Source organism: Spermophilus citellus (assembly GCF_964194105.1).
Source record: "Spermophilus citellus genome assembly, chromosome: 9".
NCBI classification, from domain to species: domain Eukaryota; kingdom Metazoa; phylum Chordata; class Mammalia; order Rodentia; family Sciuridae; genus Spermophilus; species Spermophilus citellus.
Window position 1 is genome coordinate 106,391,399 of NC_138191.1, and position 19,393 is coordinate 106,410,791.

General features: G+C 54.0%; 1 protein-coding gene across 3 annotated transcripts in view; it reads right to left on the reverse strand.

The window, feature by feature from the left end:
• Positions 1 to 19,393, reverse strand: part of PTPRF (protein tyrosine phosphatase receptor type F) — an 82,321-nt gene that overhangs the window by 15,257 nt on the left and 47,671 nt on the right. For all 3 annotated transcript variants that reach the window (XM_081306600.1, XM_081306601.1, XM_081306599.1), the window contains 12 exons: positions 15,343 to 15,612; positions 13,186 to 13,767; positions 12,827 to 12,963; positions 12,265 to 12,409; positions 8,754 to 9,059; positions 7,917 to 8,110; positions 3,201 to 3,318; positions 2,544 to 3,122; positions 1,756 to 1,853; positions 1,315 to 1,568; positions 1,138 to 1,231; positions 340 to 561 (listed from right to left, as the gene is read on the reverse strand). In XM_081306600.1, coding sequence (XP_081162726.1) covers positions 340 to 561; positions 1,138 to 1,231; positions 1,315 to 1,568; positions 1,756 to 1,853; positions 2,544 to 3,122; positions 3,201 to 3,318; positions 7,917 to 8,110; positions 8,754 to 9,059; positions 12,265 to 12,409; positions 12,827 to 12,963; positions 13,186 to 13,767; positions 15,343 to 15,612 — 2,999 coding nt within the window. The remainder of the gene's footprint in view (positions 1 to 339; positions 562 to 1,137; positions 1,232 to 1,314; positions 1,569 to 1,755; positions 1,854 to 2,543; positions 3,123 to 3,200; positions 3,319 to 7,916; positions 8,111 to 8,753; positions 9,060 to 12,264; positions 12,410 to 12,826; positions 12,964 to 13,185; positions 13,768 to 15,342; positions 15,613 to 19,393) is intronic.

Sequence of the window (19,393 nt, forward strand, 5' to 3'; positions counted from 1 at the left end):
GCAGAGGAACAGCATAGGCGGTGAGCTCAGCCCATCAAACCCACCCTCTGCCCATCAAACCTGCAGAGAAGGTGCTGGGGCTAGGTTACACTGGGCTGGCCCTGGCCTGGTTTTCTAAACCCTAAGAGGTTGACCTGAGGCTGGGCAGCAGGATTGGGTTCCTGGGCCAAATCGGGTCTGGCCTTTTGGGTCTTGCCACCTAGTGTCCTGGGAAACTTAGTACACATCTTAGGTCTCAGGGGCCACCTAGACCTGGGGTCTCCTCATGTTTGAGACTGGCCTAGTCTTAGGTCAGGTCTGGGGTCTTGGGTGCTGAGAGCCAAGCTGGCTCAGGCAGACCTGATCCACAGGTTCCTTCAGGGAGGCAAGCACGAAGCACTGATAACTCAGGTCTGGAGACAGGGGTCGGTTGTAGAAGCCTCGGTAGCTCTTCTTGTCCCCCAGGGTAAAAGTCTCGGGGAGCACATCCACCTGAGCAGCTACATACGGCTTTAGCCGTTCTGTCTGTCGCCGCCGCCGCTGCCGCCGCTCCTCACCACCCTGCTCAATAGCTTCCAGAAGCTGGCAAAACAGAGCACAGAGTAACACGGGGTCTTTAAGCATGCTGTTCCTGGGGCCATGGCCTGGCCACTGCAGGTACATAATAATGCCAGATACCACAATGGTACCCCTCCCGCCAGCCCATGAGAAGCTTTATGGGAATCTCATCCTAACCAGAGAGACAGTTTCCAAATAAGCTGTAAGGAGAGAATAGAAGACTTCACGTGTCCCAGGAAAACAAGCTTAAGGCTCATTCCAGCCTCTCCATGGTCTCCATATACGTAGGATTCTCGAAAGTCTACAGAGCTCAGACTATAGCTATGGAAACATCCCCGCTGTTACCCGCCACAGGGGATTCTCCCCAAACACTTCCCAGGCATTCTCCACAGTCTTCCAGGAGTCTCTGAATACTCTCAGGGGCTTTCCCCTAGAGTCCCTCTCTCTAGGGAGGAGATAGTCTGCCAGCCAGAGCAGTCACAAGAGTGATTTCAATTGGGGTAGGGGACCCAAGAGAGTCCACTAGGATACACTCAGGGCAAGGTGGCTACTGCCAAACTGCGTGGGGTATCATTAGTGCCAGTCCCCTCCCCCAGGCACCTCATCCAGCTCCAGCTCCTCAGGTGTGTTCCATCTTGGTGTGAGCATGTTTCCACCCACACGGTCAATGGGCACCACCACGATGTAGAACCACCTGTGTGGGCAGAGCAGGAATCAGTACAGCCATCAACAGCAGCCTGCATCCATGCCCTACTCCTGCCACCAGCCCCTGCATACTTGACCAGTGAGGGGTCCTCCACTTGAGGCATAGAGAGGGCAAAGCGGCCATCTTCTATGTAGGCAGAAGCAGGCAGCGGCTTGTGTGGCAGGAGATCAGGAGCCGTGCGGATGGACACCAGGTGCTGTAGGCCTCCCGCACTGCTGCCACGGTTCATCAGCACAAATGAGTACTCTGTGTTAGGCTGCAGGTCTGCGATCAGCTTCCGCATCGAGTGCCCATCCACCTCCACACTTTGTCCATTGTACAGAATCTGCAGGAGATGAGAGGGGGAGCTTGGCAGTGCCTGAGTGAGGTTCCTACCGTGTGCCTACAAGGCACAGGATGTGAACCAGGACTCAGTTCACAGACACATGCACACGTGGATTGGGAATTGGAATGAATGACAGCACACAGAAGGCCTGTGTGGGGTGGTCTGGCTGATTGTGGCCCTTACCCACCTTGAAGGGCACAGCAGACTTGTAGGAGTCAGGGACCTCCCAGCTGAGCAGCACAGATGTCTTCATCGCAGCTGCCACACGGAAGTTCTTAGCAAACACTGTGGAGGCACAAGGAGGAAGTCAGCTCTTGCTGGCTATCTGGAGTTGGGTGAATGAGCCAGAGGATGAGACATTATTGGGAAATAGGGGTTTAGGAACAGCTTCAGAGAACCAAGCACCCCCATTCCCAGCCAGCTTCAAATGGCACAGTTCAACTCCCAGCCCAAGCTCTTCCACAGTGAGCACTGAACAGGGTAGCGGATGCTACAGCACCAATTGCCAGAAATCTCCAGAAGAGCATGGGTAAAAGCTTGAACTCACAGACACCAAGTTAGAGGCCAGGTGTCAGTGGATAATGGTGGTAAGAAGCACATGGCCATACCAGGGCACGGTGGAGCATGTTCACTAGAGGTCAGTGGGTTTTAGAGATTAGTGCTATAAACCAAAGATCAGTAGGCTGTACACCCAAGAATGGTGATGGAATCAAAAGAGATCAGTGGGTCAAAGTCACAAGAAATTGAAAGGTCACGCAGCAGGTCAGTAGGTCAAGGACAGCAGAAGTCAGGGGTCTCACACCCAAAAACATGGTGCCCATTCACTAGAGATTAGTAGTCACGGTCATGAGAAATTGAGGGGTCACACAGCAGAGGCTGGTGGTTCACAGTTGCCAGAGGTCAGTGGGTCAAGAGAGCAGAGGTCCCCAGGCGTAGCCACATTTGGGCAGGCATTGCCATGCCCACAGCACACACCTTGCTCCACAGGCATGGTCCGGGACTGGATACTGGGGCTGAGTGGACCGGCGCCTTTGCTGGTACGTGCACGGACCTTGATGTCGTAAGTGGTGTCCGGCTTGAGGCCAGACAGAGTAAGGTGTGTGTCAGCAGAGATGTTCTGCAGCTCCTGCTGGCTATTGATGTCACGGTACACCACAGTGTAGTTGGTGATGCGCCCATTCCTCTCTGCTAGCACTGGTGGGTCCCAGGCCAATTCTGTGGTAGTCGTGGTCAGTCCTGTCACTCGTAGGTTTTGGGGAAAGCCACTAGGCACGTCCTCAGGGGTTGTAATCTCCTTCTCGAACTCCTCGCCTGGGCCGGCCCGGTTCTTGGCAGCAAGCCGGAAGATGTAGGTGGCCCCCTTGTGCAGACCGGTGACTGTAAAGTGCTGATCATCTTTGCCAAAATCTATGGTGTTAGGCCGCGCCTCATCGGCCCGGCGGTATTGCAACCGGTAGCCCAACAGCTCACCAGGCAGCTCCTTGGGTGGGTGCCACTGAAGTAGCGCCGTGTTCATGGCTGTGGTGCTGACCATCATGGTGGGTCGGCCTGGGACTAAACAACCACGCACTGGGCTCTGGTGCTGCCCTCTCCAATGCCCACCCTCAGCTCTGCCCCTGACCCCTCACTCACCTGCCCCAGTTGTTGTAACAATTTTGGGCTTGCTTCGGGCACCATCCCCCTTGGTGGTGTAGGCAGCGACAGTAATGGAGTAGGTAGTCTCTGGGGTGAGGCCGCTGATAGTGGTTTCCTGAGGGAGGAGGAGGGGCCGTTCCCATCAGAAGAGGTCAGACTGTGTGAGCTACCTCAGGACCCTAGCCTGCAGGGAGGCCCCAGGCACACAGGGCCAGAGGTCCTGGGAGGTTAGGCTGTGAAATGCTGGACTGCCGAGGTAGGGCAGCCAGGTAGAATGAGGGCCGAGAGGATCCCACCCATTCCAGGAGCCACAGGCCTGGGACAGACTGATCATTCTTCCTTTCAGACAAGAACAAAGGGCCATGCTGTTTCCTCAACTCTGTCGGGCTGTAAATGGCACCTCGAGAGAGCCCTGCACACATTCTCACAGGGCAGAACCTCACACATACCCAGCACCTGCATGGCTACTGGCACTCACATGCAGAGACTACAGCTCTGCCTACACACACCTTCGGACATTAAGAACACACACACACACACACACACACACACACTAGGGTGGAGGGGCCCCACCCTACTAGTCAGGATCACAGCTCACCACCCCTGGGCCACTGACTCTGTGAACAACCATTCCCTGCAACACCCTACACCTGAGGGAATAAGGAAAGACAGGAAGAAGACAAGGAGCTCCCCTACACCTGGGGGACTCACTTCCCATGTTCCCACTGATTCCTAAGAAGTCAGCCAGGGCATGTCTTCCCACCTTGGAAGATCCTACCCATACACCCATTTCCAGCAAAGGCATCGTTTCTGGACATGCGGAGAAATAGCACAGGGGGACCAAGCCACGCCACACAGGGAGAAGAGTGGGAAGAAGAGAGGGGACCACCGTGCAATGGGAACAGGGCTGCCACCACCAACCCTGGTGTCCCTCCAGCTCTGAGCCTCAGGTGGAGTCATGGCAGCTACTAACAGCCCCTCACAGGCCTCTTCCTGCCCCAGCTGGAGGGTCTCCCAGGGCTGGGGCTCCAGCAGCACCAATGCCCGACCCAGCTCCCTAGATTCTTGTCCCAGCCTGTGCCCTAAGCAGGTGATTTTTCACTCAGGATCAATAAGGCCTAACGATCAGGATTGGATTTAACTCCATCCCTGTCTGGCTGGAGCAGGGGCCAGGCCCTGGTCGATCATGAACATTGGCTTCAAATTGCTGCTCGACAGGCGAGAAGTAAGGATTAGAGGAAACGCCAATCGCTGCTCAGCTTGGTGCTCGTGTCTAAACGCCAATTTTCTCCAGATGTGGTTGGTGCCCTGTGGATCTTGGCAACACAGGCTGGGAGGAGAGAAGGGAGAGGGGGAGTGTCCCATGAGCCCAGCCTGACCCAGTCTTGCCCACGCTCGCACACCTGTTACTTACATAGTCCTCGGACTCCTCTGGCCGCCACTGACCGTGGGAGAGGGAGAAAAAGGGAGACAGGATGGTGAAGGATTCTGGCCTGGAGAGGTCCTGGCCCATGGAGGACAGATAGAGGCCTTGGACCTCTGAAGTGCCCATAGGGGTAGCAGCCCAGGACAAATTCCCATCCAAAGATTCAAGTCCCTGCCTCACTGAACGCAGACAAGGGCTGGGAATCCTGGAGGGCAGACAGCCTGAAGTGGTGGAGGAGCTGAAACTGAGGGTCAGAGAACTCTAGGTAGAGACCCTCTGCAGCAGAGGCTACGGGTGTGTGGTGGGTTTGAGAGCACAGGCAGAGAGTAGGGAAAAGACTGAGCGGTGAGTGGGATGACCACACAGCTTGGTAGTTCCAGTCTACATGTGTCTTGGTATGATTAATCAAGGCCTCTTTCCACTCTCAAAGTTGGAACAATACAAATTATAGCCACCTGAGTATAAGGAGCATCCCAGAACATAAGAGATGCATGGTGGCTGGGGTGGGTCAAGGGGCAGATTAGCTAGCAAGATTATGAAGGTCATGAGTATTCAGCTTAGAGCCTGGGCACTGCCCACAGGCACCGGAGCCCCTGACACACCTGCTCCCTTCTGTGGGTGCCTGAGCGTTGAGCTAGGAAGGCCAGCCAGTTTCTAGGGCTGGCAGTGTTGCGATTTCTTAGTAAATCCTTTAGTCTGTTGGTGCATGTAGGTGGTTGGAGGGGTACTGAGGCCTCTGTTCTGAGAGTCTGTGGTTCTGGAGGGCCAAGGGCGGGCCAATAAAGCATGGCACAGGAAGATGATTTACAGTACCTCCAGGCTACAGAAGCCATGGGGCCCCCCAGCCTGGCCACCCTCACAGAGCTGACCTACACTCCTCCTGTGCTGGCAAGCTCTACTGCAAAGTCTTTGGAACACAGTATGGGAAGATGCTTGATAGGTTCCTAACAGTTAAGGCCACTCTGCAGGGTGGGGCTGGGCTCTGTTCCCATTTCCTTGTTGCAGGGAGGCCTGAGCTGTCTAGGCCAGGCCTGCGCATGGCGTTCTCACGTTAGAGGCAGAGTGAGGGAAAAGGGAAGGAGAGGGTCAAATAAAATGGAGTCAGAGACAAGGCAGGGAACAGAGAAGTGGCAGGAGGAGAAAGGGAGAGAGGAGAGGGAAGAGGCTGAGCTGGAAAAACCAGAGCAGTGAGGACAGAGACCATGAAAAAGGGACAAAAGAAGACAATGAGATGGAGTCAGAAACCATCAGAAATAGCAACAAGCCTGGGGCTGGGGACTGCAGTTCAGTGGTAGAGCACTAGCTTAGCATTTGTAAGGCTCTGGGCTTAATCCCCAGAAAAAGAAGAAACAAACAAACAAACAAACAACAAAAACCAAAATAGCGACAAGCCTGACACAGAATCAACACAGGAGACAGATCTGGCTGTACACTCAGGGGTCAGGGGCTATGTATCAAATGTTCTTTCTGTACTGATGGGGGCCCTGGGCTGAGCAGATGGTGCTGCTGGGTAGAGAAGAACAGGCTGCTGTGTCCTTGACAGGGAAGCAGAGAGGACAGCTGGGTCCTGTGGCCAGGCTGCGGACCAGGCCCCATCTGCTCTCCTACTGGCTTGGAGCAAAATGACCATACCCAGGGGGTGGCAAGGGCAGGACCTGTCTTTAGTGGTCTCCCTTGCCCGGGTGTACTCCCCATCAAGGACATATGGTTAAGAGGATAGTGCTCCTGATCTTCTGGTCCAGCTCCCTTCCAAACAGCTTGGGACCAGAAGGGGGCACCCTAAATGACTGCTCTGAAACCCTACTGGCTTCAGTTGCGGTGCTGGCCCCAGCTGTGATGGTGGCCCTCTAGGATGGGAGGGGCTTGAGGGAGACCATTCCTGGGATGTTTCTAGGTGGGTGTGTCTGCTGAGGCTTCCTGAGGAGCCCTTAACCTGCCCTAGGAATGCAGGGGGTACACACACCCCACCCTCCACCCCTTTGGTCCCTCAGCATGGGACATGCTAAGAGGAGGAAAGGACACTCAGGGTAGAAAGGAATTTTGCCTCAGAGGGATAAGCCCAACTGGAGGTTGTAGTGGGTGAGCCTACACTTCAGTGAAACCCACACAGCGTGGAGTATATGCTCATATCCCTGCTGTAATCCCAGGGAGAGGTGAGAAGCTGCACAGGGAGGGACTCCAAGCTCCTCCTGCTAGGTCTGGCTTAGCACTGGCCCAGGTCCCGATTCTGGATGGAAACATCTTGACAGCAGACCACACCAGTAGTTATAACTCTTTTGTTTTTCCTACCAGGGATTAAACCCTGGTCCACATCCCCAGCCCTTTTAATTTTTGTAATTTTAAGACAGGGTCTCACTAAGGAACTTAGGGCCTCACTAAGTTGCTGAGGCTGGCTTTGAACTTGGGATCTTCCTGCTGCAGCCTCCCAAGCTGCTGGGATTACAGGCATGTGCCACTATGTCAGGACAATTGCAGTCTTTTTCCAGTAGTCCAGAGACTTGGCTTTTTATTCAAGTTCAGCTACCCACTTGCTTGGTAATTCTGGCTACTCACATAGCTTCTTGGTGCTGTATATTCTTCATCGTAATAGTAAACTAGCGCTCAGAATACCCCAGGGACCTCACCCCAAGCTCATGGGCGGAACCATCACCATCACTCTCAAGAGAACAGACACTCACATAGGTTAGTGTGAGGCAGGTTAGCTGGCAGGCCCTGCCCCTGAGAGAAACATCAGGGTCTGGGTCTTCCTCATGGGGGTCAGGAGCACAGTAACACTCAGCTTGGCCATTCAGAGATTGGCATTGGCCACTGGCCTATGGCCAAAGGGGGTAGGAATAACACAGCCTCAAAAGCCGCTATCTACCTCTGGTTGTGGCAGAGTGGATGCCTTGCACAGCACCGCCTGGAAGGAAGTTGAATCTGCAAGGTCCAGCCCAACCACCACACTGCATTTGCTTCCTGCAAACCACAAAGGCCTGGGGTCTGTGTAGATGGAGCCCCTTACTGTGAGGGCTGTGGCTAAACCACTGAGACTCCTACCAGGACTTAGGTTGGCACAGTCTGGGCAGCCCTAAGACAGAGAGAGAAGGTGGAATCTGGCCCTCGCCTCCCAGTGCCAGTGCCCTCACCCCTGCTGCAGCAGTATATTTCTGGTGTCATGACCAGAAAAGGCAGACATAGCACCCCTGAGGACAGGCAGGGGGGGGAAGCACATCTGGGCTCCAAATGGAAAGCAGTGTATGCTGGTCGCTGTTCACCCTTCCACCCACCACCACACAATGGCGCACCTGGGCCTCAGACAGCATGACATCTTGGATGATGGGTGGACCTCGGGGCTCGCCATTCTCTAGTCGCACATAGGTGACCTGGTAGCCTCGAATCTGGCCATGCTGCTTGCTGGGGATAGGCAGCTTCCAGGAGACATACACGGCAGTGGAGTTCAGCGGCTCCACCTCCACCTTCCTTGGTGGCCCACTGGGCACTGGGGGCCAAGGAGAAAAGGAAGTCAGACCTGGTTGTACTGATCTTGGCTCAGGTGGGCACAGCAAACTCCAGGGCCTTGCCTCTTCACCCCTCTCTCCCAGGAAAAGACCTAATGTCATTTCCTTAGGGCGTCTATCCTGGTGAAGAATCCACTCCCTACCACAGGGAGGAGCCAACCCCTCTGGCAGGGCTATCTCATTTGGGAGGAGAGAAGATGTGAGGAAATAGGTGGAGGTGAGGCACCAGGCCTTTAGCTATCTCAAAGTCAGCACGAACTGTACCAACTCTTCCTGGGCCTCCACATTATGCCAAAGTCCAGCCAAGCTTGAGTTACGCTGACTCTACTTTGAAGAGTCTTTTGCAGCAATCTTCCTAGTTTTGACCTCTTGAATCTTAGGTGGGCCTGCTTCTCCTACCATAGTCTTTTAAAGACTTCAGATGCTCTGGGGAAAACCCAAAACCTGGGACTTAGGCATGGGTTGTTTCATCAGCTACATTTCCCCAGTGTGGGCCACAAAGTTTGTACCAGGAGACAAGAATCTGCAGGGGCTTGAAAAGGAAAGGCCCTGGGTGCTTGGTGGGTGGTGTCTGAGGCAGTGTGCCTCCCCTCCCCCGCCCTTCCTCCTGCCACCACCACCTACCGTCCTCGTCGGTGCGCACCAGCACCGGGCTGCTCTCCGGGCCAGGGCCCACATCTGTGTGTGCCCGCACCCACACCCGGTACTCCGTCCACTTCTCCAGGCCCACCAGGTCCCAGCTGAAATGCTCACGGCTGATGCCATCCACCACATGTCGCCCGCGGTCCTCGCCGTCCACCGCCTCATAAGCCACGGAGTACTGCGTGATAATGCCGTTGCGGCTGTTCGCTGGCGGTGGGACCCAACTTACCCGGACCGTGGTGGAACCCGTGCTCACACATGTCACCTTCTGGGGAGGGGCGGAGGGGGCTGGGGAAGACAAATGGGGGGAAAGCAGGCAGATGGAGGGTGGGGAATCACAGGCATGGTGACCAAGTCATAGTGGACGGGAGACTCACCCTGACAGGCTACTTCAAGTGCTGAAAGGGCCATCATGGGGGTCCCTCTAGACAGACTGCCACATTGTCAAGAGGACAGCCTGACTCTCTTTGAACTATGATGGGCTCTCTCCTGTCTCACTCACACAGTGTCTCACACATGCATATGGAGTTCTAACAGCTTCTGTCCCATACATATGTTGTCTGCACAACACATGCACAGTGTGCATCAGAATACGGAGAATACAGCTCTGGTCTTGCAGAAGGCCAGCAGCCCCTGGGGTTTAGAGAAAAAGTACCTGGTGGAGGTGCTGTCACCCGACAGGTTCCTGGGGGTTCAGGAGGCAGATGTGTCCATGACATGCCCAGTTACATTTCCAGACTCGTATGTCCACTGAGGAAACTGCTGCCAATGCAGAGGCTTCCTCTCCATCTCAAGTTCTGTCACCACCCCTGTGTCTGGGTGACTTTAGCAGCTCCTTGACTCACTAGCTCCAGAGCTCCTTATCTCTAGGGCTTTCCTCTCCCCTGCATGGCTATGGCCCTGCCTTGTACACCGCCACTGCTGGGAAGGACCCTACCTCCAAAACTTCTATCTTCCCCTGCAGACCCCACCTCTTGTTCCAGCTTAGCTGTCCCCAGACCCCCAGCACTATGACTCTTCAGCCCTCAGACCACCATCCATCTACTGCCATCCTTGCTGCCCTTATTATCCAGCTTCAACCCCAAGGTCACCAGCTCACCACTCTCACCAATATCCCAAACTCTCTCACTTCCTCATCTTTCCATCTCGACCTGGCCCACACCAAGCTGTAAGAGGACAACTCTTTGCCTTCTCTGAGGCAGCACCAGAGCAGATAAAACAAACAAAAAATCCACCTCTCCATGGAGGCTGCTGCCCAGGAGCCTGTCCCTAGTGGTCTCCCTGAGGACCTCTGTGCTGCTTGCTGGTGTCTGTTCTCTACGGGCTCACTCTGCTACTTGGCATGGGACCCAATCAACGTTCTCCACACACCCCAAACCTTTAGCCCCCTTTGCCTGCCAGCATGTGACCATGCCCTCCACTAGCAGCTCCTGTCATTTCTTGCTACCAGAGCCACCCACCTATGTGCATTTGCATCTATTTTTTTCACGCCACACTGAGGCCATGGTCTCCCATCACCCATGTCTGCCCTTACTTTCCCTCCATCTCCTGAGACTCCACCAGTTACCCTTCTTTTACTAAGCTTCCTATTTTGTTCTATTGATTCTCTCCCAATAATATTTAAATATGCTTGAAATTTTCCCATCTTAAAAGAAAACATCATCCTCAGTGCACAGCCTCCACTGGCTACCACGGTCCCCCTCATTGCTGAGCTTCCTGACAGCATCTGAGCTTGCTGTCCTACTTCCTCACCTCCCACACAGTCCTCACAATGCCACAACTTTCATCCAGGCCCACTCTTCCACACCACCAGATCCAGCAGGAAGGCCTGAGTTCCTTTTCCTGGCCACTCCATAGCAGCCTCTGGTTTACCGCTTGAAACTTCCTTTTCTTGTAACCTCCAAACCACTTCTCTCTAGATTTCCTCCCACTTCCATCTTTCAGGTCCTCTTCCATCCCAGGACCGGCCATGTACCCCAACTTGGCTAGCATGTGGCATCTTGAACTTGGATGTCTGAAACCAGACATACTCTTCAAACCTGGTCTGTCCATTTGCTATTCTGGTGGTGGCACTCTTCTTGTAGGACTCACAAACCAGTAATAAGATGAACCTCTGCTTCCCTTTCCCTCAACCCCCATCATATTATTCATTATCAAATCCAGGCCAGCTGACACCCCAGAGATCTCTCTAATCTGCCACACCACCTCATCTGAGCCCCTTTACCTTCTGCCTAGACTACTGCAAAACCTCCTAAGTGGTCTTCTGCTTCATCTCAATCTGTCTTGTCCATTCTCACAGAGCCAAAGCCAGTCCTCTGTCCCTAGGGCTAGACTGCTATGGCTCTAGCAGCCACTCTGGCTACAATGGTCTCCTGCTCACCCTTGATCATCTGCCCTCCCGGTTTCCCAGCCTGTCGGCTGCCATGCTCACTGCTCCTGCTCCCCAGCTGGCTCCCACCTTTGTCTGCACTATGCATGGGGCCTGGCCCCCAGAAGCACTTAAGACGCTTCTAGTATGAATCCACGAACACAAGGTCACAGTCAGCCTCTGGACATCACTGGTTGTTATGCATAGTCCCACATCATAAAGACTTCACAGACACTGCGTAATTATGGTCATGACATGTGGTCACTAAGTCCCATGGTGCCCAGCCAGTCACACCCACTGCCATCTTATCAAATAGAAAGCCTTGACACAGTGGCCCATTCTTGTTGGGTGATCACAGATAGAGTTACACACACGCTCTCTCAGTCTGTCATCTAGAGAGCTCCAGAGACCCTCAGACATGGTCACAGGGTCACCATGGAGTCACAGGGAGCCACACCCAGGATACACTGACATGCATAAAGGGGCTGCACAGCCAGATGGTCAGGTGGTATCTCACATGCAGTCACACTGTCAGAGTCTCACACAGGCAGAATACAGTAAAACATAATGCCAATCAGTTGTCATGTGAATGTTGTGGTCCCACATACAGACATGGGGGCACATTCTGTCTCTAAAACACATTGTCACAGACCTGTCCCCAAGTGCAGTAGGCTCAGAGGTATTATACAGCTCATGGTAACTCTCATGGTGAGGTTATGAGGAAGGGGATGGGGTGGATGAGATGTGGGGACATAGGGAGGGAAGACAGCCACCAAAACAAGTCTGGGACATGGTTGGCCCACCAAGTCACTAGTGTGACCCAGTGTGAGCGGGATGGAGGATGGAGTGAGTCACAGACATAGAACTTACCTGGGTTGGGTGAGGGGGTACAGGGGCAGGTGAGGGTCAAAAGGCTGGGCAGGGAGCAGGGGAAACAGCCACCACCTGGATACAGACTAGGGGCACTTACCTGTCTCATTCTTGGGGTCCAGACTTAAGAGCCCAGACCAGAGTTATGTGCTAGACCCATCAGAGTAGACCACCCACCTGATCAAGAGGGAAGGGTATGTGTGTTGTGTGCCCCCCAGCAAGAAGTGACAGGCAGTAGTCTCAGAAGACACTTACTGGACTGCGCTGTGCGGGCCTCTATGGTGGGGGTGAAGACACCCACACCCACATCTGAGCGGGCAGCCAGCTGGAAGCGGTACAGCGTGTCGGGCTTCAGGTCCTCTAAAGTGTAGGAGGAGGTGGGGTCGAAGGTCACCTTGTGCTGGAAGAGCAGGGAGCACTCACTGACTGTTCTGACCTCCAAGGCCAGATGCTGCTCCCCACGCAGGCTGCAACCTGCACCCGGGGACACACTGTGGCTTCAGGACTGGCTCCACACAGGTCACGTGGACCCTACAAGAAAAGCATGGCTGGCCCATGCCACCGGTGCCTCACAGACATGGGCCACGTGACCCCAAGGAAACGTCTGAGCTGTGTCAAGGTCACTTGAGTCACAGAGCCTAGGAGATCCAATGGCAGACTTGAAGCACAGGGGTGGCAAAGCCTACAGAACCACACAGGCAGTGTGAGTCAAAACTCCAAGGAGAAACCCTAGAGGATATGCCCATGTGAGCCAATTAGACTCCCTGACCAGGAGGAGCCCCCTTCACCCTGTGCCCTTCCCAGCCTTGTGGCTCACCTGCTGGCCTTCATTCTCTGCTGCCCAGTATACCAGCTCATATTTGATGATCCGCTCCTGCGGGGGCAGCAGCCATGAAAGCTGGATCCTGGTGTCCGACTCAGCCTCAGCCTGGAAGTCCGCGGGCTGTGCAGGCACTGCAACACCCCACCCCAGGTACTGTCAGCCTCGCCACACCCCCAACAGCAGGGGCGCCCAGGAAAGCAAGCTTCACTCTCACACTCTTGTCCTGCATCCCAAGTGACCACATATCTATGGAATAGGGCACCTTTACCCACTCCCAGCCGCACAGCCTGTCACAGTCCCAGCTCACCCCACCTCTGCAGTGGGCTGTCCAGTCAGCAGACACCCCAACCTACCTCCCTGCTGCGTCTTCACCTGGATGGTGGGGCTGGGTGGGCCATCACCCACGGCAGTAAAGGCGAGCACACGCAGGCTGTAGGTGATGCCAGGCAGCAGGCTGCCCACAGTGGTGAGGAGCCCTGCATCAGTATTGTGCTTGTGCCAGGCACTCAGGGGGCGGCGGGAGTCTGGAGTATAATAGACACGGTATCCGCGCACCAGGCCGTTTGGCTCCTCAGGTGGCTCCCACTGCACCAGCATGGTGCTGGCGCTCAGCATGCGGGCCTGCACGCGACGCGGAGGACTGGAGGGTGCCTGCTCACCCGTGCGTGCCCGCACGGCCTCACTCGGTGGCCCTCGCCCGATGCTGTTCACCGCCAACACACGAAAGGCATATTCTGAGAAAGGGCTGAGGCCACCAATGCTGTAGCGGGTGGTGGCTACACCATCCACCTCCTGGAAGGGGCCTTCTGTGCCAGTGGCACGGTACTGGATGCCGTAGTATGATACAGGCTCTGAGTTCCCAGAGTCCCAGGTCAGGGTGACACTGGTGGCAGTTGTCTCTGTGACCATAAGATCAATCGGAGGCTTCGGCAAAGCTGGGGACAAAGCAGATGACTCAGGGCTGCCTAAGGTCGTGACCCCAGGAACCAATCATAACCTTGGGCATCATCTAAGACCACCTAATATGGATACCAGAGTATATCCCACTTTGAATAATGGCCTGAAAAGCTCACAATGACCTCTGAGGGCACCTAGTGAGGGACCATAGCTAGGCCTGTTAGTGCTCCCAGGGCTTGGGGTCATTTAGTATGTAACATGTCATGCCTAAGACTCATACTCACTGCAGTCCCACATAGGCCCCCCCAATTCACCTAACAAACAGACCCAGAGGTGACAAGGGGACTCTGAAGTTGCCCGTGGATGAAAAGCATCAAGACCAGGTAGCAGAGCTTTGCCTCTGAGCTCACCTGCACACACCAGTGGCAAGTATGTGTGACAGAAGGAGGGCAGGGGAGATTATCCTGAGTGATGGAGCCACTAGCCCTAACAGACCCCATGCCCTAGTTTAAATATGTCCCAGGTCCACACTTTCAACGAATAGATGGTACCCACCAAGGGCCAGCATTGCCCTGGAGCCACAATGCCATGCTGCTGCAGCCTTGCTCTCATGGAGCTTACATTCCAGTGAGAGAACTAACAAGCTGGCAGCCAATAGGCCCTGGGGGACCACAGTGAGGATCCTGATCTATATATCCTGAGAGCAATGGAAGCCACTGAAAGCTCTCTCTCTCTTTTTAAAAGCAAACGACATGGAGCTAGGGGTACAGCTTGGTGGTAAAGCACTTGCCTAGCATGCACAGTGTCCTGACTCCAAAAGAGGGAGGATAATAAGATACTGGTTTATATCTTTAAAAAAAACACACAAGGGCTGGGGTTATGGTACCGAGGTAGAGTGCTTGCCTTGCATGTGTGAGACACTGGGTTAGATCCTCAGCACCACATAAAAACAAATAAAATAAAGGTCCATCAACAACTAAAAAAAAACAAGTCACAGAATAGAGAATGGATCAGAGAAGAAGCAAATAATAGACCAAGCAGGAATCCCTTACATAAGTGTTATATACATGTTACATACATGTGCCTGTGCCCAATGCCCCAGGCAGAGTGAACCCACTCCTTGCTGCTTAGCTACCATTTCTATAACCTTCTTGCTGGGAATGTTTGATTCCAGGGTATGTAGTGGTTATGGAGGTGGGCTGTAGATTTAGACCACCACAACTGACATTCCTGCGCTGTCTGCTCCTTCTGTTTGACCCTAGGCAAATGACTTCAATTTTCTCACTTATAAAACTAGGATAATAAGAGCATCTATCTCTCAGAGCAATTAAAAAACAAAGCAAAATAAAATGCTTACTAGCATGATCCTGCCACCCAGGTACTCAAGGCATGCTAGCTATTCTCATTCAGATTATAGATAACAGAAATCCCTCCTACTTCCCAGAACCCAGAAGACCCCATAGCTAGGGCACTCAGGAAATGGTAATGCCATCTAAAGCCCTGGATGTTTCCCCAGAAGCCAGCTCATACTCACCTGTCACAGACACCAGGGTCTCCTAGAGTCCTCTGCAACAAGGCAGGGCACTAGCCACCAGAGCATCCATTACACTCACCTTTCACTGTGACCTGGGCTGTGGCTTCAATCATGCCCAGCGAGGAGATGGCCACACAGGTGTAGTTGGTAGAGCGCACAACATTGCTGAGCTCCAGCACGTTGCGGCCGACAGGCATCTCATCCTCCTTGGTGAGCTCTTCAGCCCCCATCATCCACTTCACATAAGGCATGGGTGCACCCACCGCAACACAAGTCAGGTTCACACTGCCACCTGGCATCACCTCCTGGCTGCTAGGAGGGATGGAGAAACGAGGAGCCACACGGCGCACTGCGGGAGGAGGGAGAGAGGCACTCACAGGCCAGGCAGGACACGAGGGTGGATGAAAGGGCAGGGGCCCCTCATCCAGGAAGTCCCCCTTGTCAGAGCCAAGCCCACACTCAGAAACAGGAGGGGTGCCATCACTGGGCCCTGGCTCGCCATCTCCCACAGTGCATTGGGGTTAGAGGTAGCCCTGCTCTCAGGGACCGTCTGGAACACAATATCCTAATGAGAGCTCTCACAACCAAGCTCCTGTTTTACAGCCTGGGAAACCGAGGCCCAGAAAAGTCTTGTCTGCCCAGGGTCACACATAGGTTTAGCACAAGGTCCAGACCTGGCCAGGGCCATGACTCAGGCTGTCCCTCAGTGGCTGCCCCTGCTTGCTCCTGACCCACCTCCCCATGTGTCTCCAGGGGGAGCGGCTGGGACACCAGTGAGAGAAATGCAGGCCCTGGGATGAGGGTCCTTGGAGCATGGCTGGGGGAGGGCAGAGGGTCAGTCTGGGAGTATCATGGCCTCCTTCTATATAGTCACTGCCTCCACCTCCAGGCTGTGGCCCAAGAGGAAGAGAAAAGGAAGTGAATGACCACCTGCTAGGCCTTGGCTGTGCTTAAGGTACAGCCTGGGACCCAAGAAGAAGGGCTGCCTCTCAGTAGGGCTAGGCCAGGGCAAGGGGCTGGGGCGGGCCAGGGACGTGGTCCGCGGGCAGGATGGGCATGACGATGGCAGTAACATGATGAAGGCGCCAAACAGATGGCTCTCTGCGCCAGTGAACAAGGGTCTCAAGGCGGAGGGTGACTGTGCCTGGCCACCACCTCCAGCCTTGGACTCCCCTGGCCAGAAGCTGTTTTGAGCTTCTGAGTCCAGGATGCATCCTGGAACCACCCCCGAAGTCACAAGCTTGGCAGACATTCAGAGCATGCAGAGAGGGAAGGCAGACAAGACTTAGCCATGCATGGCATGCTTGGCATGCAGACAGGTCGTGCAGCTGGTGGGCAGAGGCTTGGGTGTGTCCTATATGGGCACCCTTACACACAGGGTTGGAGAAGGCAGGCAGTGAGGCTAAGGGACTCAAGGGTACTACTTAAGAGTGCTGGTCTCTGAGGATCGTTCTGGAGATCCCAGGCATGCAGAGGACCCGGGGTACCACATCAGGAGCACCTCACCCAGCCCCAGACCACAGAATCCGAGCTGAAAGCTACTGCAGAGATCACCAGATCCCACCTCTGACCTCACAGGGTTCAAAACTGAAACCCAGAACCAAGATGTTCAGCAAGTCACCAGGTCCTGTTAATGCTGCTGCTTAAAATATCTTTCAAATCTATTTATTTCTGTCCAAATACATGGGTAACTGCCACCACCAAATCCAAGCCACTACTCTCTCCCCTCTGGGTAACTGTAGTGGAGTCTTCACTGATCCACCTGCCATGTCATTTTCTGCCTGCCCTCAACTGGCCCTTCACAGACAGGAAAGCATGAATTGTCCACTCCCCTGCCAAGTTCCTGCATGGTTCCTCAATGTTCCTCTACTAGGGGACAAGAAGATTTTGCTGGGCACCTGGTTCAACTCCTCCCATAGCATGCCTCAATCGGAGTCCTCCAGACAGAACCACAACACCAGCAGTTCCCTGAGCAGGCCCTGATGAGTTCATGGGCTGAGTCTGTCTCCAGGCTCACATGAAGTTTCTGGGTGTCTTGCAGATATCCAGAGTTCTTCCTTCTCCCAGAATCAGCAATATTATATTCCTGTTTCCGGTGCTGAGATTCAAACCCAGGGCTTCATGTGTGCTAGACAAGCACTCTACCACTGAGCTCTACCCCTAGCCCCACTCTCATTTTCCACAGGTGAGCCATCTCAGCTCCTATCTGTGGCACACAAAGTGTATGGCCCAGATATGCCTAATAAGAAACAGTGTTTGGACATTTGTACAAATTGTCAGCAGACTCTCTCTCTCCAAGGGTAGCTAAGCTTGGAGAGGCCAGGACCACCTTTCTCAACACACAGAGAACAAAGAAGTCAGCAGCAAGAATAAAGCTAAGAGAACGGCCTGACCAAACTGTTCATGAACACCTGGCTCCAGCCCTGTCCAACATCAAATCTACTCCATTTTTTTTTTTTTTTTTTTTTTTTTTTTTTAGTTTTTCAACACAAGAGACTCCCTGTTCTGCTTTTGGTATAAGTTGGTTTTTGTCATCTGTTCTAATGCTGGGAGTCCACACTGATGACGACGACACCATGTTACAGACACAGTAGTTCTCAGGGCAAACAGGTGGGTCTGGGGCGTGGCTGGCAAGTGCCTCACAGCTACACACAGTCTCCTTTCAGCACGTCCTTCAACTGGCACAAGGTGAGGCCAGAAGACAGACAGAACTGTCGCCAGCCTGGGGTGCAGGCACTCCCTGGGCTCCAGAGCCAGCCCCAGGGGCAGGTGCTGGAAGGTGAGGCACAGACAGGGAGGATTGTGTGCAGGCCAGGCCCAGGCCTGCCAAGGAAGGGAGGGGTCCAGCCCAGAGGAGTAGCTAAGGTTGACCAGGTCTCTGTCCTCCTGGCCAGTATCTGTCCCATCTCCTCCTGCTGAGGGGCATGAAAACAGGTTTGAGGAGAAGCTACTTGAGCACTAGTGTGCGGAGAGGGTCCCATGTTGCCACGTTCTGATTATGGACAAGAGGATAGACAACACTAATACTCGAAGGGGCATGCCTACCTTTATATATGTAGTAAGAGTAGGTTTTTGTTGTGAAAAGCTCACACCCTTTAGAGCCCTGGCTGACAGGCCTGAAAAGAGGCCCAGAAGGTTATGGGGAGAAGCTTCAGGATTAGCCAAGGCTGGCAAGAGGCGCCTCTAGCTGGCATGAGAGTGGGGCTTCTACAGCCTGTGCCAGGGGAGAGGTCATGGCTGAAAGTTCAACTCTGGTCAGTGGTAGAATCCTGAAGCCAGATTGGGTCCTTGGATGCTGAAACCAAAAGCTCCAAAAAAAGAAAGTAGGGCCTTGGCCAATAAACCTTGGGCCGGAACCTAAACAGCCCGGACACTTGAATGGACTTTACCCCCAATTAGTCCCTGGAGGGTGAGGTCTTCAGGCCAAATGCAGACCTTGTAAACTGGCCCTGGACATTGTGTCAATCTCCTGGGCCACTCCTTCAAAAGCCTCCAACTCCATCCACTGTCAGAAAATTGATTCCCTGAAGGAAATAACACTACAAATGGTTTTGTTTTTATTTTCCCCCTCCTGGATGCAGGTAATAGGAAAAACTTCAAGATGAGGGTGAGGTTGGATGTGACCCTTAGGTGATTCCTAGCACCAAGCAAGAGGCCCCTAGGAGTACCACCTCCACTCTCATAGGGGCACCAGGTTCTAGTCACATACAAGGAATCCTGGAGTGCGGTTTCCTGGAGTTCAGACATCTCATCCCACGTGTTGGGAGAGGTCAGCATGTCCACAGAGGTAAGGGTAGGGAAAAGAGGGGCAAGAGACAACCTCCTGGTATCCCAAGTGGCAACGGGGCCCTGGGTCCTAGACCTGCCCAGATAGCCACCCCCGTGCCAACAGCCAGGAGAGGCTGATGCCTCACTGCAGCAACCCCACCATTCTCCTCCTGCTGTCACAAGCACAAGGCCTCCAAAGAGGCAGGACTCACCCTGGACTCAGTCTATTGACAGAAGCAACAGCAGGGAAGGAAAAACTGGAGCTGGGAAAAATGCACTTAGGGTCTAATCTCAGGCTCCAACAATGCTGGTCTATTACTGTTCCCCGTGCATCCTTAGTGCTGACATTTTATAGACAATTT